This window comes from Chlamydotis macqueenii, chromosome 2 (genome assembly GCF_036417535.1).
Source record: "Chlamydotis macqueenii isolate bChlMac1 chromosome 2, bChlMac1.mat, whole genome shotgun sequence".
Taxonomy (NCBI): Eukaryota; Metazoa; Chordata; class Aves; order Otidiformes; family Otididae; genus Chlamydotis; species Chlamydotis macqueenii.
Window position 1 is genome coordinate 159,616,351 of NC_141557.1, and position 26,380 is coordinate 159,642,730.

At 38.5% G+C, this 26,380-nt stretch overlaps 1 protein-coding gene across 5 annotated transcripts in view; it reads right to left on the reverse strand.

The window, feature by feature from the left end:
* The window catches only part of TRAPPC9 (trafficking protein particle complex subunit 9), a 482,809-nt gene that overhangs the window by 447,190 nt on the left and 9,239 nt on the right, over positions 1–26,380 (reverse strand). For 4 of the 5 annotated variants that reach the window (XM_086741311.1, XM_086741313.1, XM_086741314.1 and 1 more), the window contains exons 3-9: positions 23,825–23,970; positions 21,742–21,870; positions 16,892–16,918; positions 15,356–15,477; positions 13,103–13,228; positions 8,023–8,239; positions 4,859–5,002 (exon numbers count right to left, since the gene is read on the reverse strand). In XM_086741311.1, coding sequence (XP_086597437.1) covers positions 4,859–5,002; positions 8,023–8,239; positions 13,103–13,228; positions 15,356–15,477; positions 16,892–16,918; positions 21,742–21,870; positions 23,825–23,970 — 911 coding nt within the window. The remainder of the gene's footprint in view (positions 1–4,858; positions 5,003–8,022; positions 8,240–13,102; positions 13,229–15,355; positions 15,478–16,891; positions 16,919–21,741; positions 21,871–23,824; positions 23,971–26,380) is intronic. The other variant, XM_086741312.1, reaches the window with a different exon arrangement.

Sequence of the window (26,380 nt, forward strand, 5' to 3'; positions counted from 1 at the left end):
CATGGTAGTTTGTTTATTTTAAAATCAAGCATTCATATTTGTTTATCCTACAAATTTTATTTTTTAGTATTTATAATCTTATTTCCTGAGATCTAAATACAAAGATCAGAGGGAAAAAAAAAAAAAAAAAAAAAAGATGAGCACTATGGGAATAGGCAGGAGGAATGGAAAACAGAGGGGAGCAATGGCGAGACACCAGCTCAAACTAAAGGAAACGAGCTGAAGCTTTCAAGAACTCTTTCTACAGCAGTCTAAACAGGGAAAAATGAGGACATCATAGCAAGACACAAACAAGAGAACAGAATATCGTTAAGTGAACACACAGTAGCAAGTTGCTCCAGCAGTTCCTCAAAACAAGAGGTGGTATTAAATTATTCCATGCTCTAGAGTAGCAGCAGTTATTTATAGGTTATTTTTATGCTTTTCTCCAGTGAAATGCCATTTAGTCCAATCTCTGTGGAGAAGTATAACTCACCAAGTGCCCATGCAGCTTGGTTTATTGTCCCAGGTGTATGGATGGAAATTCAAGACAATGTTTTAAGTAAAGATCCTCAGAAATTGAGTCTGGTCTTTATTGCTGCCAATACAGGCTTGGCAGAAGGGTTACGCTTAAGGGCATTTACACGCTCACTTTTGGTCTAGCTTTTGGTCAATTTTTACGAGCCCAGTTTAATATTCTTTCTTATTTCCTATATTTCTATATAGCAATTTGAAATTTAAATATCACCAAGTGAATGCATATGCAATCTGTTCTATAAATAACATTGTCTGTAAAATACTGCATAGTTTCCTCTTTCAAGCTGGAAGATAGAAAGGCGTATTTTAAGAGTTGTCAGCCACCATGTCTGACATGATCAAATTACAATCAGTCCAGGCTTAACCATAATTTCTGAAGATAAACAAGGTTTGGGGATTTTTTTCTTAGATCAAGTTCATCACTTGTTTGCAAAAAGCACAGACCTCACCCCAGTAGTTGACATGTCAGCCATCACCTGAGCACAGCAGTCTTGAAAGGGGGATGAAAAGGCTGTGAACGCGATCTCAAATTATTGGCATGCAGTGCCTGGTCCTCCAGCTACCAGCAACTCTAAGCTGTCAAAGCATCAAAGTGGTCTGCCCAGCAAACACTGACAGGTCCACCGCCAGTGATCTAGAGGATGAGGGGAACTGAAACAGCATTCAGCATAAATTTTGGCAGAAATTCTTCATCAGGGATTATGATCTCATTACGGGTTGAGAATAAGCATCTTCTGGAAGCTGAAAGACTGTTTTCAGGAGGAAAACAGCCTGGAGACAAACTTAGAAACCTCTAAGGTTTGCATGGCATCGATCAACATGTCATACAATTTTGAAGTGCCAAGTAATAACCACCACGGAGTTCAGAATCACATCACAGAAGTTGTGGGTGCCCCATCCCCGGAAATGTTCAAGGCCCGGTTGGATGGGGCTTTGAGTGACCTGGTCTAGTGGAAGGTGTCCCTGCCCATGGCACAGGGTCAGAACTAGATGATCTTTAAGGACTTTTCCAACCAAAACCATTCCATGATTCTGTGATATCCACTATTCTCTGTCTTTCTGGTGCACTATTCTCTTTCTGATGTTGAGAGGTAAACACGTACATAAATTAGAGGCCACATGGTTGTTTTTCAAACTGTTAGCCAATATGGTTCTGTTTCTAAAGAGAGTATTCATGTTAATCTAGGGAATGATAGGAGCAGCAGAACAGACATTTTGAGCCACCAAAGGCCATGCTAGTGCTGTAGTAGTCCCTGTGCTGCCAATCCAGTTGGCTAGAGAAGCACCCAAAGGGTCCCAAGAGAGCTCAGACAATCATGTAGGCTGTATTCAAAATAAATAACCACGACGGAGAGAAGAAAAAATATGGAACATTGTCGTTTGTCTTTTTACCTTTGCCTGCTGACTATCCAGGACCAACAGGTAGAATCGGTGTCAAAAGGCCAACGTACACCTTCATAGTACCCTCCACAATCTCAAACCCCTGCTGAATTTGTGAACCAATCTCTCTCCCATAAGCTGGTAACAGGGAGGGCAGCTGGAACTAACAGTGGTGTCCAATCATACAGGCATCAGCCACACACAGGAATGACAGGAAGGCACGCTTGCACGTTTCAGGAAGTTCTTCTAGGTCTTGTTCTCTCCATCACCTACTGTCACTCACCTCAAGAATAAAGACATCCAGAACACTAGTCAAGAGATGAAAAATGATGTCTGCATGTTTCATGCAAGGCAGAACCATCACAGAACCAGTAGTTTAAGTACAAAACAGATCAGTAGGTATCTCAAATCTGAGGCCTATCATCTCTCTAGGAGGCTGAAAAGAACTAAAGCACAACAAAAATCTCTGTGTTTAGACAGGCCCTAATAAATGAGCTAAGTCAGAATCATCTGCACACAATACAAATTTCTTTTAAGCACTACGGATATTATCAATAAAGAATCACAATAAAATATTGAGGGTTTTTCCAAGTATCTGACCTTACCCAAATCAAATTCAGTGTAAGCCGTACACACAGTGTTATGTTTCAAGAAGCATTACGCAAAAGAGAAAGATTTCATTCCAAGCAACGTTGAAATCGCACATTTATTTCTTCTTTAAAGAAAGAGTGATTCTCAAGGGCTTGTTAACATTAAAACATGATGACTTGAGATTAGCAGAATTTGGTACCTCCTTTTGCTAAACAGAAGACTGCATTTTATATATTTATGTAACTAAATAGTTTAATTTTAAATCAGACTCTTAGCTTCCACGTTGTTAAAATAGTGAGACAGACATCCCCCATTTCCTTGATGATACCTTTTATTCAGATTTGCCAGGCTCCATGGTTGGAAATCATAATTCATGTAAATATATACAAAAGTTGTGGTTTAAAATAATTATCAAGTGTCATTCAAGTAAAATATAAGAAAATTTTGTTTTAAACACAAACCAGTTTTAACTATGCATTTGTATTCCATGAATAGAAGCAAAAGCTTCTAATTAATGGATCTTTCATTATAACGACTAAACCCCATCATTTTTTTTCCTGTTTTCTGAAGTCCCAGTATCTCAACTTCAACTGAACTAATGTATCAATTTCAGAAGAATTAAAAAAAAAAAAAAATACAAGCCAGAAATACATTTCTGGCACTGTCATCCACACTCTGGCTCGTTTAGAACACCACTAACTGTGTCTGAGCAACATGCTATCAATAAAAGTCTTCAAACACAACTGCAAGTTCTATTTTGGACTTGCAGTCTTCAGGAGAAAAGGAGAAAAATATTCATCTACTTTTCAAACACACTGGAGAGCATTTAGTTTGATTTTTCAAAGACACTAAACATCACACTTACCATAGGTCTTATCAAACTGGAAGCTTTACTCAGACATACAATGTCCTAAGACAAGAAACACAAAAGTTGCTTCTCTTTAAGATTTCAATCTTTTTTAGGATTAGGGATTAGCAATACCATACGTGGACATGTGTAGTAAAAGAGCTTAAAGCCTTGTCTTCAGCCAAGCCTTCCATACATAAATCAAGGAAACTTCATTAAAAGTCCAGGAAAATCAAAGGACCTTTTGACAGCAAGTAAGATCTACAGACAGAAAGATAATTTATTCCAGTTTATCAGTTCCTCTCCTTCCTTCACTACTGATCTGAGCCACTAAACAGAGGGAATTCACTGGCAGCAAAGACCTGAAGCTTGCCAGCAAAGTTCTTTGCTGCAGGAGCCACCAAGGACAGATATCTGGCCATTACTAAAGGAGGAAAAAAAGGGGGGGAAAAAAAAAAAAAAAAAAAAAAAAAAAAAAGGATCATTTTACTTCCATCCTCTTTATCTTAAACAAGGGAATAACTGAAAAAACATGCACCCTTCACTAGCTTACAGCAAATCAAAAACATTTTTAAAACCTTTCATCACTAATTCTGTCATCTTATTCTGGGTGATAAATCTATCTGAAACATTTTTCCTAAGAAACATAATACAAATCAAATATTTGTCATCTTTCGCTTTTCCAGGTGATTTTGTAAGTGCTACATGCCCCCCCTCAAGCCCTGCAAAAGGCTCCTCACTCATATCATTACTATTTCTGAAAATCATCCACAGACGCATTCACTCCATTGTTATCAACTGACAAATTTAATAAATCGCACCGAAATTTACTGTTGAATTAAAAAAAAACCCACAAATTCAAAGAAACCACAGAAACTTATCTTACTTCTAGAAACTTAAGCCTGCTGTCCTAGTTAAACACTGCTGAATTCAATTCCATCGTGTTCAGCGGCTACAAGTTCACGGTCTCAAACACGGGGACAAGGATTGTGCCTGCTCCGTTAGGTGACTTCTGTATCCAGACTATTAATGTGTCACCAGAAAACATCTCACATCAGAAAACTCCTAGCAGATTCACTCTGAGCTACAGTACACTCTTCTGAATTTACTTTTCAACCTCAAGCACTCTCAGTCTCTTCATTAATACCACTTACAAAGGCTCGATGGCTGCTAATATTTCCAAATAATACTTCTTTTAATCCACACACAAATTAAGACCTCTGATCATAATCCTAAGGAAATAGAGCATTAGGCTTGAGGCAGTCAATCTACAGATGGAAAACATTTAAGACAGCTTTATTTTAGATACTACACATCAAGATTGGAACACTGTAATATTTAAAACTAATAACACTGTATACGTGATCGATTACCATCAATTATTCACGCATACACAGAATTCCCTAACTTCTGTGCTCTCCATTACTTCTCAAATTAAATATATTTCAACACAAAGTCACATTATTTGACTGTAGGACAGAAGAAAGTGCAGATATCTGCTTTTTTTTTTTTTTTAAATCATACCTTGATCAGAAAGAAAATCCAGCATGGTCTGGAGAAGGAAAGACAGATGCCTGACACACAGAGCAGGATTGCCCATTCTCCTGGAAGCATACACCAGTTCATGAAGCAAACGCATCTGTACTGCAGCCCATCCTCTGTGAGTTCCTACAAAGTAAGCAGACATTTTTTTTTTAAAGCTCTATGTCATTCACAAACCAACTGGTTGTGGTTTTCTTTATATACCATGCAGTAATTTAATTATATATATACACATAAATCACCCAAGGGAAACAATAATTACAAAATCCAAATCTTGTACTCAAAAAAAAAAGAAAAAATAGAATCTTTGAGTCTGTTTGAATATTTAAATGTGAAAGCAATTTTTGTTTTATGTGCTTGTCTATCAACTAATAAATTTATCATTAGAACTTAGACAATGAAGTTTACATTTCCCATGAAGTAAAAAATAAAACGATACACAAAACCTTTCCAGTTTTATATTTTTTAAATTCTCTGACCAAGAAAATCACAAGATTTCACACAGAAACTTCATTTTTATCCGTATCAAGTACTTCTTAACCCTCTTTGAAGATCAGGCAAGAAATATTTTCTCTAAATGCTCTCCTGGCCATTAAAAGTCAGTAAAAAGCAATAAAACTACAGGATGTGAGGCACATTTCCTGATTTTCAGTCTTTAAAAACTAAGCTTCGGACTATAAATTATTTCATATTTGCAAAGTATCTATGGTAACAATAAATATATCATCATAATGTAACTTTTCTTTCAGAAACATAACATGCAGTACTCTTCATGAAACTTAGATCTGTTTTTAGAAGTAAGCAAAAGCCATAATTTTTAGATAACAGATATTCCAAGATGGGCAATAATTCATAAACTTCTAAACAGCCTTCCTTCTAATATTACCCTTCCGCATTTGGCAAACTTTTCTAGAAATATTTACTGCAACCAAACCTTGAGAGTTTATATTTTGCTCACAAGAGTCTCATTATTTTCCATGTGTGAAATATTGTTCTTATCAAGCCGTTCTTAAAATTTTACAGCGATCTTTCCGTATGTCTCTGAAAAAGCCACTTTAGGGGTAAAATCTGACAAAGCACTTTAGTGCCACATAAAGGTAACTTAAAAATGAAAGATAAACACCAATCATGTTAATTTGTTGTTTGTTTTTTTTTTTTGCAATCATCAGTTCTTGCAGAACTTCTACAACCTCTTCTCCCAACACAGCCCCATCCCAATCTTCTCCTTTTCCATCATAGAATCACAGAATAGTTAGGGTTGTATGATCATAAGCCACAGCGTATTTTTTCCAGCACATTCCCTCTTCCCAGACTCTTAATACCTTTATATCTAGTCCACCTGGCATTTTCTGCCTTCTTTCCGATATCATTTTTTTCGGTGACTGCTAAAATCATACCAGTTTAAAAAAAAACCCTAAGCATTCACATACAGAGCAGGTTGTCTACATGCCTGTTTCAGCAATGGAAATCATAAATGCAGCTCAGGCAGCCTGGAAAATAGCACAGAGTGCCTGGTCAGTGGAGTATTTCCATGTTCTCCGTTGACTGAATTGACTAGATAGGCACAGCAATGCAGCTAAGTGACCCAGCACGTAGAACCATGGAATGGTTTGGGTTGGAAGGGACCTTCAAAGGCCATCCAGTCCAACCCCCCTGCAAGGAGCAGGGACATCTCCAACCACATCAGGTTGCTCAGACCCTCATCCAACCTGGCCTTGAATGTTTCCAGGGATGGGGCATCCACCACCTCTCTGGGCAACCTGGGCCAGTGCTCTACAACCCTCAATGTAAAAATTTTTTTCCTAATATCTAATCTGAATCTACGTCCCTCTATTTTGAAACCATTACCCCTAGTCCTGTCACAACAGGGCCTCCAGAACAGCCTCTCCCCATCCTTCCTGTAGGCCCCCTTGAGGTACTGGAAGGCCGCTATAAGGTCTCCCTGGAGCCTCCTCTTCTCCAGGCTGAACAGCCCCAGCTCTCTTAGCCTGTCCTCATAGGAGAGGTGCTCCAGCCCTCTGATCATCTTCGTGGCCTCCTCTGGACCCTCTCCAACTGGCCCATGTCCTTCTTCCGCTGGGGGCTCAATGCTGTTCATTCTTATATAAACCAGTTCAGAGTTTTCTTCCAGTGAACCCCACCTCCTTTCCATCAGTCCATGTTCAGCCCATCGCTTGCTGTTCCACTTCTGCAGCTACATTTAGTGAATGGTCCCCAAAAATGGTACCATGCAAAAATAATGCAAGTTTTTGGGCTACATGGAAAGGTTTACTCAAAAAGAGGACCCAAGCAGCATATAAGCCGTCTCTGCCTCTACAAGCAAAATGTATCACAGTATATAAAAACAAAGATTTAAAGTTTTTAAACTAATACTTTATAGACAGCTTTAGATAATATTGATAAAATTGTTCAAACACAACTTACCTGAAGAAGAGCAGCAAGCAGCATACAGCTTACAGAAAGTGAACACAGTATTTAACAGCTACAAGAGCAGGCATGTGTTACGGGCTATTTCTGCATTGTTTTTTAACAGATGCGATAAAACGGTAATTCAAAAAACACAGAGCATCTAAAAACTGTTGAAATGTCTTAACCAAATGCTAGTTTTACAGATAACACCACTCTGATCTAATTTGTGGCAAACGCGACATTTTTGACCCTACAGATAGAGATATAATTACATTATATGTTCATATATATGTGTATCTATATACAAAAGTATGTAAAAGAATCTCTCATTCTTTGATTATAAGGTCAAATAACAACAAATACCAAAAGAAATACAATTTCTGGTAGACAAGTTGGAGGCACTTTAATTGAAAAAAATACTCAAAAATTAAATATGACATTTTTGTACTGAGAAGCGTATAATAAAAAGCAAAGACATTTTTGAAAGAGAGTAGGAATGAAGCTCTCATAAATAAAACACAACACATTCAGCAGTAGCTCTCACAAATTTGAAATTCTTGAAAGCAACACTAAAAAAAAAGTGAAGGTACCATTCTAAAGAACTGCTCCATTTGCCACAATTCATTTCAGATAGGTAAAGGATTTTGGTTTTATTTGAAATCTCTCACAGAAATTAGTTACAGAAAGCCAGCTGAGTGACCTAGGATGCAAATCCATACTTTCCCAGAGATTCCTACCTTTGCTAAAATCGTTAGGATCCAACGATAAGCTATAGCCGGGGAGAGTTTCCAAAAGCAGTTTATAGCAGGCCCTCCACCCAGGTTCTGGAATGCTCGGTGCCGCGCACTGCATCGCTGCTATACGCTTGAAAAAAGCAGACTTGCGGTGAAAACCAATACGTTCATACAGCTCAGAAAGAATGCTGTAACGCTGGATTTTTTCTTCTTCTGAAAGCTGAAATTTCAAGGGAAAAGAGAAAAAGGTTGCTTTTAATAAAATAAAACTTTAAAGCATATATCTGATTTAAAAAAAAAAAAATAGGAGGAAAAAAAAATGTAACAGACATCTCCAGCACTAGAGAAGGCCAGTGGTTTTGCATACAGCCAGTCACGACAGCTTCTACTACCAGGAAAACCTAAGCTTGCTTCAAGTTCAACAGCTAACAAGAGCAGCAAAGACAGATCTATCAACTTTATTTGTCAGCAGAACTAACAAATAAATGGTCAAAACAGTCAGTAACAGCTAAGCAGCTCCACATTTTATGGAAGCTATTTAGCATTATATTAATGTGCATAATAAGAACACAAAAACACACCACTTCCCAATATCTATTGATTTAGCAAGTTAGAATAAACCTAATTATTAATCTTGACATCTCAAGCAAGGGAACTATTGTCTCAATTTTTATGTGCATCTCATCTTGTAAACCACAAAATATTTATTCCATGATACAATGCACACGCAGACCAACAACTAGCGATGAAGAATTTAGTGAAAGCCCCGTTAGGCATAAATTTGAAACAAATTTGATAAGGAACTACCAACATGTGCTTCTTTAGCTTCTCAGTACATTGGCACAAATCCCCAGTAAACCATTCCTTTTTCCTCCCAAGTTTCAATGACAATCTCGCTTTGAAAGCGGACAGCCAAGAAGAAACCGCTGCAGAAATTCTCTAAGCTCCCAACGACTTCAAGTCTGCATCCCAGTAACAAACAGGGAGTTTTGAAGTGGACCGATGGTGACACCTAGTGCACAGTCTCTGGCATGCACAGCCAAAACCAACATAAAACAGTCTGAATCACCCTAAACCGGCCAACACGTTTTGCAAAGGCGTTTAAAATGACAAGCTTCATATAAAAATAGCGCTAAAGGACAGAAAGAGTATTTCTGCAGCTCATTCTTCAGAACTGACAGTGTCAATCAGAGGATACCGTGTGTTTCATTTCAGACACTTAAAAGTTTTAGAAAGTGAAAAGAAAACGCTAGCCGCAGTGGTTACCTTTGACAGAAATAATTAGGTCCTATAAATGAAGCTTCAAAACATCTTTTAGTCACTTAAATCCTAACATAATTACAAAAAAAAAAAAAAATGGTCTGTTTTCAAAATTCACTACTAATTTTGGACATAGCGACATGAGAGACTCCATAGAAGCCTGAAGTTTTCAGAAGGCACCGTGACTTCATGTGGTAGTTCAAATCTCAGTAGTTCAAGATATGAAGAGACGCAGACAGATAAGAGTAACAAATCATTTCAGAAAGTTTCAGGCAATTTTTGAAGCTGAACTTGCTATTTCCCTCAGAATGAAGGGATGCCCAATGCAGAAATACCACCCATCCATATAAAAGAGCAATCCCTGTAACAAGAGTTGTAAAAAGGCAACTGCACCGAACTCAAAACTTTCACGAATCAATGCAGTTGGAAAGAACATGAGGCACAAAAAGAAAAAACAGAATAATTTTAAACCAGTTTACCAAAGCCCGCAAAAGGTATCATTCAGAAAGAACAGGAGGTGTCAGATTAAGGTTACCTACTCTAGCAGAAAAAAAAAAAAAAGCTGCTCCACCTTTTTTTAATTTTCCATTGTTCCATTTATGTCATTTTTAAAAAGCTAGCACAACAAAAAAAATATCACAGGAGAAATAAAAAGGACATGAGTGCATGATCAAGTACTGAAGTTGGAAAAGCTTAAAAATAATTATTGAAAGTTATTCCTCAAATAGGTAATACTGTCAATGTCCACACACCTATGGAAACTAAATTTTTAAGATATGAAGAGACAGGGTCATGCTTTTTGGTAGACGTGAGTGCTCACTAATAACTGGAACAACTATGAGAAAGGCAACAGATTCTCTGTGAGGTAAGTTTTTCCGAGACAGTTTTTCTGCCGTCTAATACTGGTTGTGCTGATGTTCTATCTACCTACAAGACAAAAAACACAGCCCAACAGTTTGTTTCTCTAACCTATGACAGAATGACTCCTCTTTTGAGTTAGTCCAAGTTAAAATGTAACTATTATGTACTTCCATGCTATATTACTCTTAAATAAATCTTGAAGAGCCATAAATATAATTCCCAGCCATACCCCTCATTGTGGGAAACAGATCCCCCAACACGGCAGAGATCACCTCACTCAGATTTCCCTGGTGACCAGTCACCAGTGGGTGGGGTTCCCCAGGGCTCCATTTTAGAGCCAGTGCTCTTTAATGTTTTTATAAATGATCTGGACGCAGGAATCAAACGTACATTAGGTCGAGAGGAAGCCTCTCCTGGTGCAACTTGTACCTGTTGCCCTTGGCCTCCTCCATGGGGCTCCTTGTGAAGAGAGCCTCTGTCCTCTTTGTAGCTGCCCTTTAATTACTGGAATACTGTGATGAGGTCCCCCCTGAGCCTTCTCTTCTCCAGAGAGAAAAGACCTGTAACTCCTTCAGGCTTTCCTCATAGGGCAGGTTCTCCAGCCCTTTGATCATTTTGGAATGGCTCGAGTCTGTCCACATCTTTCTTGAATTGTGGGGACCAGAAGTGGACACAATACTCCCGGTTCAGCTGAGTAGAGTGGGATGATGACATCTCTGTCTCTGCTAGCAATGCAGCCCAGGATCTGATTTGCCTTTGTTGATGCAGCGGCAGGTTGCTGACTCCTGTTCAGCTCGCTGTCTACCAGGACCCCTAGACCCCTTTCAGCAAAGCTGCTCCCCAGTCACACAGAGATCCTAGCCTGTACTGGGCTCTTTGGTTAGGTCATCCCAGGTGTAGGACCTTCCATTTGGCTTTGTTAAACTTCATACGATTCTTGCTAGCCCACTCTTCCAGCCTGTCCAGGTCTCTCTGTAAGATGGCTCTTCCCTTCTGACGTGCCCACCTCACCATCCAGTTCGGTGTCATCAGCAAACTTGGTGACAGCGCACCCAGTCCCATCGTCCAGATCATTTATGGAGATGTTGAACAGTGTGAGGCCCAGTATCCATCCCTGGGGAACTCCACTTGTGACAGACTGCCTGCCTGAGTAAAAACCATTGCTCACCACCCTCTGAGTGTGGCCTGTTAGCCAATTTCCTACCCACGGCGCAGACCATCCACCCAGTCTGTATCCTGCCAGTCTGTTCAGAAGGCTGTGGGAAACAGTGCCAAACATATTGCTCAAGGTTGCTGAATGTTATCTCCATTAAGTCCCTAAATTCTGATTAAGCTACAACAAAAAGACATAAGATATTTCACTTTTATTTCAAGTTTTTCCAGACAGTAGGAGATGTGGCATTTCTAGCATATATTTTATACAGCGTGACAACGCACACTGAGGCACGCTTTACATGCACAAATATTTATTTGTGGGGTCAGGAGCTGATGGCATACATCAAGTTCAAAGTTACTTCAGGGAAAAAAACAAAACAGAGAGAAAGAGACCAGACAGCTAGGAAGAAAAGCAATGGGGCCTCCAGTACACCCTTCTCTGGTTCTCTCCAGTGCAGCAGGTGACAAAAACAATAATGCCTTCTCATCATGCTTTTTCACTAGATGCTTTTTGTCAGGACCCACTCACTCTTAGTTGTTTCTGTTTGGGACACTATTAAAGCTGGCTGGGGCAAGCTTTGACCAGGGCAGGTACTGCTTGCTGACGAGCTTTGTGCTTGTGTATTATTAGGTAACATTTATCAGCTATTTAAACGACTTTGCCATTCACTAGGTCTTACTTTTTCCCTCTAATACAAACTGAAAGTTATAACATCAGAGGTGCCAGGGAGGAGAACAGGTGATTCTCACAAGGATGGTAATGGCTTCCATAAGAAAAACAACATAACCACAATATCACAGTTTGCAGGCCACAAGAACAATGGTGCAAGAACAACAACGGAAAAATACTGCCACAGCAGCTTACGCAAAAGGCTCAGAGCTGCCAGGGAAAGACAGAATTACAGAGAAGGCCCTTAGCACTGCAAGAATTACAGCAGTTAAGGTACTCTGCAAAAAAAAAAAAAAAACCTGATTATTTTTATGATAGCTTATCAATTAATTAATTTCTCATTTATGTTGGGTTAGAAAATTGACTCCACAGAAAGTATTCTCTGCAAATGAAAGAAAGTATTCTACCTCCCTCATAAATCTGATGTCCCAGTCTGGGCTTATTAAGCTCAATGGTGTGGACTTAAACTGCTAGACTTACCAAGATATAACGAGCAAAAAAGGAAAAACAGTAAGAAACTTAACAGCTTTTTATGAATTCTTTCAACCACAGCAGTCTCTCTGTAACCAGTGACACCAAGCTTGAGACACTGCTAAAGCGTTAGTCTTGTTCTGTGGTGGTACTGGGCATTTTTCTCACAGTTCCAAATACTCACTTTCTCCCCTGAATTCCTTTCTAATTTGGTCTAACCAAGTTTGCACCACATAACAAAACTTCAATTGATTAATAACACTAGTCAGACTCTTGAGCTCATGTTGCAACAGGCTATTCCTGATTTGCTCACAGTTTGGTTGAAGGGGATACAATTAAAAAAAAAAAATCCATTGCAGATCTGTCCCAACCAGCTAGTTTTTGCTAGTACAACAACACAATAGAAGAATGAGATTTTTTTCCTCACAAGGGAAAATAACCAACAGAGTAGCTAATCTCAAACTAAGCCCTCATGCTTTCAGATGAACTCTGAATGTGTTTCAAATCAGACTCACAGATGTGAAAATTCTCAGAAGTCAAGTCCTAGTGAGAAGGAAAGCAGTGATACTGAAAAGAAACAGGAGTCTTCTGAACCTACACAACCTTCACACTTCAGTACAATCTCTCAAACAAGAAGAGAAAAATCAGTGGACTTTCCACACTAACCTGACGAAGGTTGATATAAACAGCATTCTGAAGAAACTCAGAGGCTTCCATGCTCCTTTTCTGTATTGCAAGGACTCTCACTGCCTTCACACAGGCTTCCAGTTCAATCACACCAGCATTCTTGTACTTGAAGAGGGAGAAATTTAAAATAATAATGAAGCATTGCATCTGTTAGATTTGATAAGTACTTCTGCGCAACACACAAATCAGCTGTCACTTCTTCTAAACCCAGCAATTCCTTAATGCTAGAGACTATACTGTTAAATTATCAACGTATGCCCAAGTGAAAATTAAGGTGTCATCTGAAACGTTATTATGCAAACCAATGATTCTCAGTCTCTTCCCTCACTCTTCTTGTTTGGAGGCACAGCACAGCCTGAGAGTTCAGAAGAGGAGGAAAGTTGGGAATATTAGTATCAATTTGGATAATCTCATACACATGGTGGGTGTGCGTGGTGTGTCTGCAACAAAGAAAGAAATTCTACCTTCACAGTGTAATAGGTATGTAAGCAAAAAGGTCAGGTTTACAGTAACTCATCACTGTTCTATCACAATAAACAAATAATTAATTTTGCCTTTTCTACTTATTACAAAATATGTTGTATAGCACAGGAAGCTGTAGCAACAGAACCTCAGTTCTACTGCACCAACTCTTTAGTTAAAACAGTATAACTGATGACAAGTGAATTACAAACCATTCTGACTTTTCTAATATCTATTTACAAAGCATATTCTGCAAATGACTGTTTCAGTTATTCAGCTTGCTTAAGAAAGGCAGGAGACAATGTAGGTGTGCATTGATCTCTTAGAGCCTGGACAACAAACGCATTTTCTAAACAAACAATCTGATGTAGTTATTTCCTCAAACAATACTGATATTGGATATTTCAGTCAGCCCGTCTCCTGCTGAAGTTAAAATCTGTTCAGGTGTTTATCATGTCTGAAATCTAATGGGGGAAAGAAAGCTCAGAACGAAATGCAAGAGTTACTCCACCAAAGCAGTTACATATTCCTCTCTTGTGCCCTTAAATCAGCAAAAACAAATCACTGGAGATTAAATCTGTTTTAGAAGATGCTACAAAAGTTTCTCAAGCTCAGTGATAACATGGAAAAAAAAAATGTAGAAAGTGCTTCTTCCTCAGCATTAGAGCTAGGATTTACTCTATCTGTAGGTGTTAAACAGACAAAAGGTAACTATGGTTGTCTCGAATAGTTACAGATCAGTCCCAAGACAAAGCTCTTCACTAGTTGCAAGTGAAGCTGCAGTGAAGTATAGCTGAGAGCACAACGTTTATTATTATTATAATCAAAATACAAATATTCTGCCCTAAGCCCAACAAAGTCCAATAATGTTATACTTCTAAAGAAATCATAATCTTTCTAGGTGAGCCACTTTCTCTTAATGTAACATATAAACCTGAATGCATACTTGAGAATTATTATTATATTGATGGGTTCAAATTTATCTGAAACTACCCCCTAAACTATCACCTTTCATTGCTCCTGAGCATAAATTAACTCATGCACACAGTTTATCTTCTTTCATTTGAAGAGTCTCCCTTCAAAACACACCTGGAAATGCCACATTATATTTACATAGCTTAGTCTAAAGATACTTTCAATGTCAAACCAGAGAGATATATGAAATTAAAAAGTGATTAAAGCATAAACAACTACACTGCAATACAATTAAACTTATCTTTAATATCGATGTGGACACTGAGGCACTATTGTCACAGTATGAAATCTTTTTTTTCTCTTCATATTATGAATGCAAACCTTAAGCTACCTTACTGTGTTATGCTCTGAGCATTTGCACAAAAATCTAAAAAAAATGCTCCAGTAGAGCTGAAAACTGTTTAATTTTTTTAAATCCTCTTTTATTTGTCCTTCCTACTTCCTCCGCAACCTCCTACCCCTCTGCATGCTCTAAATACTAATCTAACACTTCTGCTTAGAGTGCTTTAAAAATATTAAGACAATTAATTCAAAACCTCCAGGCACTAGCAAGCGCAGCAAATAGTTTACTCAACACATCGATGGTTTAGGTGTTGTCTTCGACCAAAGTTCAGAGATTGCCAGACTCCAAACCAAGCACTTAGTTCAGCAGTATACATTATTCCTATTTTTTTTTCCATTATCATGTTTTACAAACTTTACTGCACATGCTTTAGAAGATCCTCTGAAACCAAAACCACAGCAGTTCATTACTCACAAGAATTCCAGTGAAGTTTCTTAAAAATAAGCGATTACCTTGCCGTAGTAAGAAATGGCTTCTTTATATTTGTCTATGATATCTTCAGGACTGAGGCAATTCTTGGCACGTCCTATCTCAGCGCTGGTATCTGCATTTATACCGTTTGAAGTCAGCGCACCTAGAACAGAACAGGGTAGGAAATAAGCAAAAGGACTCATAGCAAATACTAAATATCTAAGAAGAAAACTAGGATATGCTGGAGGTTTGACCAAAGCACCCACAAAGAATACTTGCCCTTTTACTATGTTATTTTCAAGAGCAGAAATGAAAAATTTATTCAGTCATAAACCAGTAAACAGGAGATAATCTTTCACTTAGTAAAAAACAAATATATTCATAATCTTTTATACTTATTTGAGTATTTAGACTATGAGTAAAATATTATACTGCTAAAATTTGGCTATGGACACATCTGAATATGCAATTTTAATCTTTGAATTATTTCTTGTTCTACTTTAAAATTGTATTTCTAAAGAATAGCTTAAAAAAAACGCATTTTTTTAATAAACTAATTATTAGAACAGTGAGCTGCTCTTCCGGTCATTTAAAACAAATACTTCTTTTCCCTTTGTCAAATCACAGAAAACGAAGTGTTATATCATAACAAAGGGCACCAAATCTGAGCCTTCCACATAAAAAAAAAAAAAAAAAAAAAAATTACCTGAGGCTCAGACAAAACAGTAAGAAATTGCTTTTCTTATATAAGAAAGAAGGCAAGAGACAGAAAGAGTCTTTACTTTTCAGATAAGAATTTGAAACAGAAGCCAAGGAAATCTGGGGTATTACAAAGAACATGAGAATTTTATTTCTGGAACTTAATTTTATTGCAGAGTTAACAATAAAATTACAAACATACATCAAAGGTGTGGCAAGGCCCAATATACCTTTTGAAGTGTTACTTAATCTGTAGGATTACATGCCTAAATTTATAGGGTAATTTCTTGCTCCAAGAGGTTTCTCTACTGAGATGGCAAAGAAATCTGTGTTTCAGAGCTGGACCTAACTCAACAGACAGTTAAAAACTACTTGAAGATACTTTCCACTCCCTATATATATTCAGAAACATGTTATTTTATATCCTTAAATGCTACAGCAACTTTTTAATACGTTTATCAACCTTAAAGAATCATACCAAGTGCATCTGTTGATTTAACACTCTAGGAGTTTTAGGAAAGTTAAGTGCAAAAGCTTTGTTAGTGATGATTGAAAGAGTACTGTGACACTACAAGACTACATGTGACCATTCAGGTTTGTGGGTTAAAAAAAAAAAAAAAAAAAATTAAAATCCTCACTACTCATGAGTAGAAACAATCTTGGTTAGAATTTAGAGGGACACAATCATGGAACTACATCATTTATTTTGTGCCAGTTACCCTTCAGTCTCTTTGCTTCCTCAAGATTTTTAGCCAAAACCTGAAGCATTAGGAATCAGCAGTAGTTTTGGCGAGTGGCAGTAACTATATATACAAATGCAAAACAAATGCAAGTAATAAAAAGAAAAGACTTTGGAAACATGCATGAAAATAATGTACCTGGATCAATGAGAACTTCTTGTGCCCCTAAAAGGAGGAACAAAAATGTTTTTTTCAGCCTCAAATACAGCCAACAAAACAAGCTCTTACAACGTTTCATAACTAACATCAGGCTTGAACAAAATTATAAGATTTGAAGGACTGCCAATTATAATTCAAGTAGTCATAGTATGTTAAATTCCATTTTGTTAAAAAACAAATGTAAAAATCCTGTAAGCTTGCAATGAATTATAAGACACATCAAGAAGTACTGAAGAATTTTCAGTGTATAATTTAAAGTCATATCTTTCTTCTCCTTTTTCTTTATTCTTCTTTTAGTTGGCAAGTTTCCGTCACAATCCATTTACTATGTTACTCTGGAGTAACATTTTCAAGTAATTGTACCCCTTTCGACTGTCATTAATTTCACTCCATCAAATTTTCTGAATAATCAGGTCATGCCAACCCAACACGCCAAACTATTCACATAAAATATTGCCAAGAGTTTTGCAAAGTTGGATTATCAGATATATAACACCTTGTTGCCCTAAACTTTGATTAAACATGGCAACAAAATTGTTAAGATCAAGGGTTAAGCAGTCAAAACCAATTGCTTTATGAGTGAGACAGGATCTCCCTTCAGTTGATTTGCTCTGACTCCAGACTAGTGAAGCAGAGATTTAGAGCGACATCAGAAAGACTCCAATGCTTCACTTGGGTGTCCTAATTCTGCTTGAGGAAAGAGGAAGGTGAGGGACAAAATTAAGAGCTTAGCACTTCAAATAAGCAAAACACAACAGAGAAACCTAAAACAGGTAGTAAGCTAAGCATAAAGCAATCTAAACTCAGCTTATTCAACATACAAATCACATAGCCAACAGATGATGGGCAGGTTCCTGGCCAACAAGAAGTAAGCAACTCAAAATCTGCTTTTACACTGAAGGCTGCAAAAACGAACCCAGCCATTCAAGGGGACACAGTCTAAAGCTCCCCCCCACAAACAGAACGTTTTAGGAACATGAGAATTCACACTTCTTTAAAACGTCAAAGCTCCCATTCCATGACTAGCAAGATACCGCAGCCCAGGGGCTCATGGCAGTGACCAAGGAAGAAATTTGCCTTTGGAGCACGCAAGATTCCACATCTCCTTCCATCAGGCAAATACTTTAAACACTACGTTATCAAATACTTCTCTTCTGAATTAACTATTCCTATCAAAAGAGCTCTCTTAAGCTTGTGCTCTGTATGATACAAAGAGAGATTATATTCATGCTTCTCTCTCCAGAGATGTTTTTAAGTAAAGTAGACACCACAACATTTTTTGAGCAGCCAGGTCCTGCGCTATAGCCGAAAAATGCCAAATGGTGGAAGCCACCGGAGATTCAAGAGAAAGATGTTTCTCTTGATCGGGTCGGGGCACAAAGGCACTACCAATAGTGGTAGTACAGGCACAAGAAGAGGTGCAATTCCAGGCACATTAGGAAGCAATAAAGGTAACTCTCACGTCTACACGCCTCCAAAGTAGGCACGAATCGAATGTCAGTTCCGAGTATGGCATTTCTGGATTTGTGCAGAATTTGGAAACCCCTTTTGCTTCTGGCCTTACCCTACAGAAAGATACACTGGAATTTGTTCCCTAGATTAAATACTGTCCTCACAAAATTAATTATAACAAAGTAGATTATAAGCAAAGGCATAGTTCGAAAAGATTTTAAATGAAAGGCACTGCAGAGTCAAAAAAAGGTATTGAAAAGAAATTTTCAGAAAACCTTGTAGGAGAAAACATCACAACAATAGCTGTTTGGCTAGACAGAGTTCAGCAGTTCAGATTTCAAAACGTTAAGAGATCATAACTAGAATTAGGGAACAATATCTCATGGACCATGAAGTAATATTTTCATGTGGAAGGAATAACAAAAACCCATAATCAGTTTTTCTTCACACCTTGAAAAATCCTTTGAAAAATCTTGTCATATGAAACGAAAACATTTTTAAAATATGACCACACTAACAAGTTTGCAAACAGGACTTTGAATTACAAGACAACTTTTGTAGAGAAGCAGCAATAATATAGCCCCAATATATTTTATTCAGTTATTCTGATAGCTGTGAGTTATTTGTTATCTTCTTTAGTAACAAGCAGTACTCATTACAAACAAACAAATTGCAACATCTACCATTAAATATTAATTGAAAAGTGGACAAAGGTCAATAACTCTGTAAAATTATACTGTTAACAGCCAACATAACATGCACTTATAGGTCATGGCACCAAATGCACAGGTTTTAATGACTAGATATATGAAAAATCAGTATTCTCTCCTGAAATAAGGTAATTTTTTTATCACAATTATCTGGTGTCAGCATACACAGCTTGCAATAAAGATAATACAAAGCATTTACTAGATTCTGTCTTACAGATGAACAAAGATGGGTGGTTGTTTTTATTAGATGAAGGAATTCACTGTGATCACATTGCACAGAAGAGTACTTACCCCAGCACTTAAACCCAGCTTCTGTCTGTTTCAGCACTGTGTAAGAACGTCAGTACGTACACAGATGCAGCTGTGCTGGTTGGACCAGCCCGTCTGGCTAATAATAATCGACACATTTTGCTTTCATGACCCTAGCCAGCCTCTCCTGGAAGCCACAGAAACTTTAAGGAGCCTTAAGGCCATGTGGTGAGGGTCCAGAGGAGGCCACAAAGATGATCAGAGGGCTGGAGCACCTCTCATCTGAGGCCAGGCTGAGAGAGCTGGGGCTGCTCAGCCTGGAGAAGAGGAGGCTCCAGGAGACCTGATAGCGGCCTTCCAGTACCTCAAGGGTGCCTACAGGAAAGATGGGGAGAGGCTGTTCAGTAGGGCCTGTTGTGATAGGATGAGAGGTCATGGCTTTAAACTGAAATAGAACAGATGTAGACTAGACATAAGGAAGAAATTCTTTATTGAGGGTGGCGAGGCACTGGCCCAGGTTGCCCAGAGAAGTTGTGGATGCCCCACCCAGGAAGCATTCAAGGCCAGATTGGACGGGGCTCTGAGCAACCTGATCTGGTTGGAGATGTCTCTGCTCCTTGCAGGGGGCTGGACTAGATGACCTTTAAAGGTCCCTTCCAACCCAAGCCATTCTATGATTCTGTGATTCTGTTAAGCGCAATTAAAGGCTCATCTACACAAACACAAAGGAGCACGGAGGAACAGCGACAGTCAGCTGAACCCCAATAACCTCATCAGAGCCAACAGAGCTGGCTGCGGGTGGAACCCGTCAGGATCAGTTAACATGAGCAGCTCTCCAGAACACCTTACAGACAGACCGGGGCGGGGGGGTTACTGCCTACAGGGACTCATTATAGGATGCAGGGAAAAAACAACTTGGGATTGTACAAGATTTCTTATGGGACGTACAGGGGACAAACCAAAGACAGGGAAAATGATGGATTAAGGCAGTTTAGGGAATAAGCATGGAAAAACAAAGGGATAAGGGGAGTGCATGTGTGCTTGTGTAGGTCTAAGTATGAACAACTGTAATGGGGGCGCTTGGTCTTGGAGGCTTGTAGGTCCAGGTGCCAGTAACTGGTGAGACCTGGCAATCCAGCAGCCAGCTACTGGGATAAACCGAATAAATAAAAGCAGCTACTGAATGGATCCATGCTACTAACGGGCTTTCATCCTCATCAGCCAGAGAGGGAAGCAGGAACAGGCTGTTGACGCTGTCAGTGTTTGCATGAGTTCTGCGCTTCCTGTCTGTGTTGGTCTGTGTGTATACACTGTGTGTGTGCGCGCACGCGTACACCTATTGGGAATGCACGCTCAGCCTCATGACCGGCTGGACCTGGGGACACGGAGTTGTGTCAGCTTCGCCTCTATCACACTACCAGATCCAGTAACTCCTAAGAAGGAGTCCCACATCATACCTATAAATCAGATAAAGAATAATTCCTTTCATTCGCTTTTCCATTTGATAGCTGTATTTGATGTCCTCTAGTTCTTCTATCAGAAGTCGTCGATAACCGAACCTCTGATCCCCATCCATCTTCTTCCACAACGTTCACCATATCATAGAGCTCTCTCCTATTTCTCCTCAGCCATCTCTTTTGCAGAATTTTAGAGTTCTACACCATTCACTTTTGTTTGTACGGAAATCATACCAAGATCATCTTTGTTGCCCATCTGCAACCTCCTTTCAGTAGAAAAACAGGAGATAGGGAACACGAAGACCCTTTTGAGCTGGGAAACTGAAACGGCATGCAATATTCCAAATGCAGGTGAACTGTAGACCTAATGACATTTTCTGATTTTTTTTTTCTCTGTCACTCTACTAATAATTCCTAAAATAGTTTAAGCAGGCCGTTTCTCAAAGAATGTCTATCATACCAATGTTAATACAATCATCATATTAGCTGTGCAATCTGAGAGTTCAGAAAAAGTACACCAAATCTTAAAAATTATGTTGGTTTACTTGTATTTAGATAACCAAATCTATTTATTAAATGTTGACTTTAGAATAGCAAAACACCTCTGAATAAATGTACCTAACTTATTCTTCTCAATACGCGCGGCTCTGCCATGTTATACGTACTTTATGAAAAGTGTCTGCATCTCCTCCAGCGCAATTCAAACACAGACACTATTAACAATCAGGTGAAGAGATCAAAACCTTTGCAACTCTATGCAAAGCACACGTGTCAATATTCCTACCAAAGCAGTAGAAAAGTTAGTCATGTAAAAATATTTAAAAGAAATATAGTTCTCCCCTCCCACCCGCTCCCCTCCAGTTTATCCTGTTCGTATAATTTTACAGAGTTAAGAAGTAGGGGTGAAATTTTCAGATATTCAGTGGTGGCAAACAGAATAAAAACCAAATCCCGTCCTTACCTGGCCTGTGCCTGTTGCCTGCCTCAGCAGAAAGAGAACCTCCTTGTGCCCTGCGAGATCCAACTTTACCTCCAGTGCCACCGGGATAATGATAGATGACTGATGCTGAGCATAAGCCCTCAAGAGCAGCTGGAGAGTAAAGAAAAAAGCCAACACGTTAGTAATACTTGCAAAAAGTGACGTATCACGTACACACAGTAGAGGAAGACAGATACATGAAGAATTTAATTCAACTGGACACAAATCCACAAAACCAGATCAGATGCATCCATGGATGCCAAGATACCTGGTCAATGTGAGGCCACTCTCTTATCACCCCCAACAGGCCACGCGAATTGTGGGAGGTTGTCAATTACTAGTCGTGTCCCTCAAGGATGAATACCAGGGACAATACTCTAACGTCTTCATTAACAGCCTGGATGATTGCATAGAGCACTCCCAGAAAATTCCTGGGTGATATCAAACTGGGGGAAACAGTAGGGCAGGCCCCTTCAATGCAGCAAGAACTTGACAGGCTGGAGATATGGGCCAACAGGAGCCTCATGCAGTTCAAGAAAGGCTGGTGCATCTCAGATGGGATAACCCTCTGCAGCAGTGCAGCCTGGGAGCTGACTGGCTGGAAAGCAGCTTTGCAGAAAAGAACCTAGGGGACGTGGTGGACAACAACTTAACAGCAGTTAGTAGTAGGCCCTTGCAAAAATGGTGGCCAACTGCATACTGGGGTGTAACGGCGATGGTGTAGCCAGCAAGTCAAGGGAAGTGATTACTCCCCTCTAGTCTGCATCGGAGAGACCACATCTGGAGCATTGTATCCAGCTTTGGGCTCCCCAGTCAAAGACACTGACATCCTGAAGCAAGTCCAGTGGAAGGCCATCAAAATGGTCGCATGGGACATGGAGGCCATAACAAGTGAGGAGCAGAGAGAACTGGGTTTGTTAAGTCTGAAGAACAAGAGGCTAAGTGGAGATCTTATTGCTGTCTTTAAACACCCAGTGGGAAGGCACAGAAGAGGTGGAGTCAGGTGCTTCTCAGAGGTGCAGTGATTGGATGAGGGTCAACGCAAGTTGACAGCGGAACTTTTGCTTTAATGTAGAAACAATTCATGTTTGTTGTTGGGATTTTTCAAACTACAAGCAGCAAAACGTTAGAATAGGTTGCTCAGATTGTAGAACTTCCATCCTTAAATATACCTAAAACTCAACTGGACAGGTCGCAGAGCAACATGATTTAAATGGATGTGATATGAGCAGGAGATCAGACTTGGGGACCTCCAGAGGTTACTTCCAATTCAACCTGAGTCTGAGACAGCTGAGCTGTTGGTACTCCAACAGATGAGCCTTAAAATATTTTCATGCTCTGCACAAGGAGAAAAGTTCTCCTTTCCTGCCTGAAGAATTGCAAGCCATTTAACCTTTTGGAAGAGTAGAAGGAAAGAAGTGGAGGGTCAGAAGGTGGTAAGGATTTCATAACATGTAACCTACAGAGCCATCAGGAAGCTAAATGGATTTCCAAGTAGAGTGAGAAAGCTAAAAGCAGAACTGGAGTCAGCAAATGTCCTGAAATGGTATGAAATTGAGAAGCAGAAATTGTGCTCAAAGATCACTTGTATATCAGATAAATAGAAAAAAGTAGGAATGAAAAAAAAAGAAAAGGAAAAGATGAAGAAAAAGGCAGGGGAAAGAAAGTGAAGCCTAAGAACTAATGGGAACAGAAAGCAAAAATCTTTTCCTAGCAGTCCACAGTAGATATCCACAGGAAATATTTTTTAAAACACCTGTACAATCCACTAAAAAAACACCACAAATACTTTCCAAAGAATCACTAAAAACTCAAAGATTTTTTTTTTACTACTTCACTATAGTAACACATTTTATTTTGCAGCTTTTCACAAATACATTACTTTCTCATGTCTTATTAACTAATTTTTATTTCAACTTAATTCTTAGTCACACCTGATATTCAGATTTTGGTCACCAAAACAATTCCTACTTTTCATAATGCAGAAGGAAAGTTATAGAAGACAGTTTTATGTACTTGGTTTTAGCAACTAATTATTTGACTCACTAGCATCAACTAATCCTACCTCCAAGCCACAAAAAGTCATTCACAGACCGCAGAAGCTCCACCGCCATGTGATAATGCACCAAGGAATCTTGTAACATGCCGGCTTGTAAACACAGGTCACCAACGTGTTTCCGCATCCGGCCCTGACAACGCTTCTTATAGTGTCTGCAAAACAAAAGGCACAATTCACAGTTATTCACAGGCAACACTTATTTGAGGTAAAAAAAAACCCACCTAAAGTAAATTATCTTTCCTTCTTAATACTAGATCAACATTAATTTACACAGAAATCCCCTCCGCCAGCCCGAGCGGCCTTGCCACCCTCGCACCCCTCTCAGCAGGCGGGTGCTGCTGCTCGGTCTGTAAAAATTAAAGAGTTCCTTACGTTTGTATAGAAATACTATCTTTTTGGAAATGTAACAGTCTGTGAAACAGGTATGCTTTTGTTTTAAAGGGAAGATTAGTGAAATAATTGATTATGCCTTCACCTTCTTTCCTTTTTCTATCCTATTCCACACTTGCAGACCCAACATGTCCGCTACCAAGAACTGACAGGGTTCTCTTGCTACTCCTTTTTTTACATATTAAAATAAAAGGTGAAGGTCTTTCCTTTCCCAAACAAAATCAATAGGCAAGGCCAATTAAGTCCTACCGAAAATATTAAACAGACACTTTGATACAACTGAAAAGGCAACTTGGGCATGCCACAAACGCACTAACCTTACTATTTTTTTTTTATTTTTTTAGTAAGTAGCAGCTAAAGAAATGTAACTGATGCAAAGAGACACGAAACTCTCAAAGCACCGCATTATTTAAGTCACAGTTCAGAACAATGCTGATTTCTTGAGTCCATCAGCAATTCTCCTGCAAAAGTACTCCCTAGCAAGAACGTCCTTGGTCTCCCTTATAAAATTGTTTTCTTAGAGGAAAAATTAAACATCAACTTAGATATTTTATTCACCTACTTTACTCCAATAATACATCCTTTTGTTCTAAGGATGTCTTTTAAGTACATAAATACATAGAGAGAGAGGCGTAATTGTCCAAACTTAACAACAAGGAAATAAAAAAATCCTTTTTCTTTGAATGGTTTAAACTAAGTTTCCCGAGAAAGACATTTTAGCCAAAATAATTACTGCAGACGTCATTCTTCATTGTATACGTGAAGTATCTCCAAAGAATCATCTTAAAAGGAGTTTCCAAAAATACAAAGAACCATCTTGGATTGACTGTCGTAGTTCTACCTTTTTAACTTTTAGTTTAATTGAAAAATATCACTACGTTTACTAAGTCCAACAGAATATCTTTTTAAAAATTACCTAGCATATGTGAGCCTAACCAAAAAAACAAAACCAAACCAGGGTAACATCCATTCTCCAGATGCTGAACTCTTATACCCTAGAGCAAGACTTGACAGGAGAGGAAATGCCGCGATTATGGAATTTTATGGGGTTTGGAATGGTGGGTTTTTTCCAGCAAAGAATTTCTCAGAGGACCTTAGAGATGAATTAAGACACGACTGAAATAATCTCTCGTAACACTTTGGAACAGATTGTCTTCATGAAGTCTGTAATGTGGAAAAAAAATGTAAAAGGGAAACAGAATTTATGAAGCACAAGGGGAGGAATAAGCATATTAACTTATTTCTTTTATATTTTAAGGCAGAAAGCCCAAGAGAAATAGTAATAATAATAAAAAAAAAATAAAAAATGCACGTTACTGCTTTGTTTGCTTTTGAGGTTCCTGGTTTGGTTTGAATTTTTTACACCAAAAAGAAGCATCAAGTCCAAAGGATAACCATGGCGTGCAGCCACCAAACAACATCTTGCTCCTTGTAGTTCATTCAAAAAAAGAACAGCTCATCAAGAAGATGAAGAGAAAGTAGCTTATTTATATGGATGGAGGACATAAATTCTAAAAGAGAAGATATATCAAAGTACATACAACGTCCTTATAAAAATTAAACAAAAAAGCAACCAGAACCAGTGTCATTGTTTACAAGAAAAATCAGAAATTATAAAAGGAGACAAGAAGCATGTCTCCTATTGCTCCTCTCCATCTAAGAAGTGACAAATAACTCCTGTATAAATGTTGCCGCCTTTCTGATCTATCACATCATGTTCACATTTGATGTGAAGATGACATGATACAAAGCTAAATACAACACAACTGTCGTCCTTCATCCTTCAGATATGCCAAGAAATTGCAATATTTCTTATCTTTTATTTTTCAACAAGCATGTACTCTACAGATCTTTTTCAGGAAAAAAAAAAAAAAAAAAAAAGACAGACAATTCAAAGCGAAAACTAAAGCTGCTCAGCACAAACTATGGAAGGGCACCAGATTTTACCAGGATTTCAATCTGAGCTTTGGGGTTAGAGAGAAATACCTCACTCAGAAAGTTACTTTGTCATCTTGTAAACCGTCTACACCCTCCTGTGCAACACTGACTGAAATCAGGTTTTACTATTCTCTGCATTCCAGAATGAAATTAATATTATAATGTTATATTGCTTTTAACTTTTTTTTTTTACACAGAATAAACAGTAGAATTGGAGAATATTGTTTCCTTATA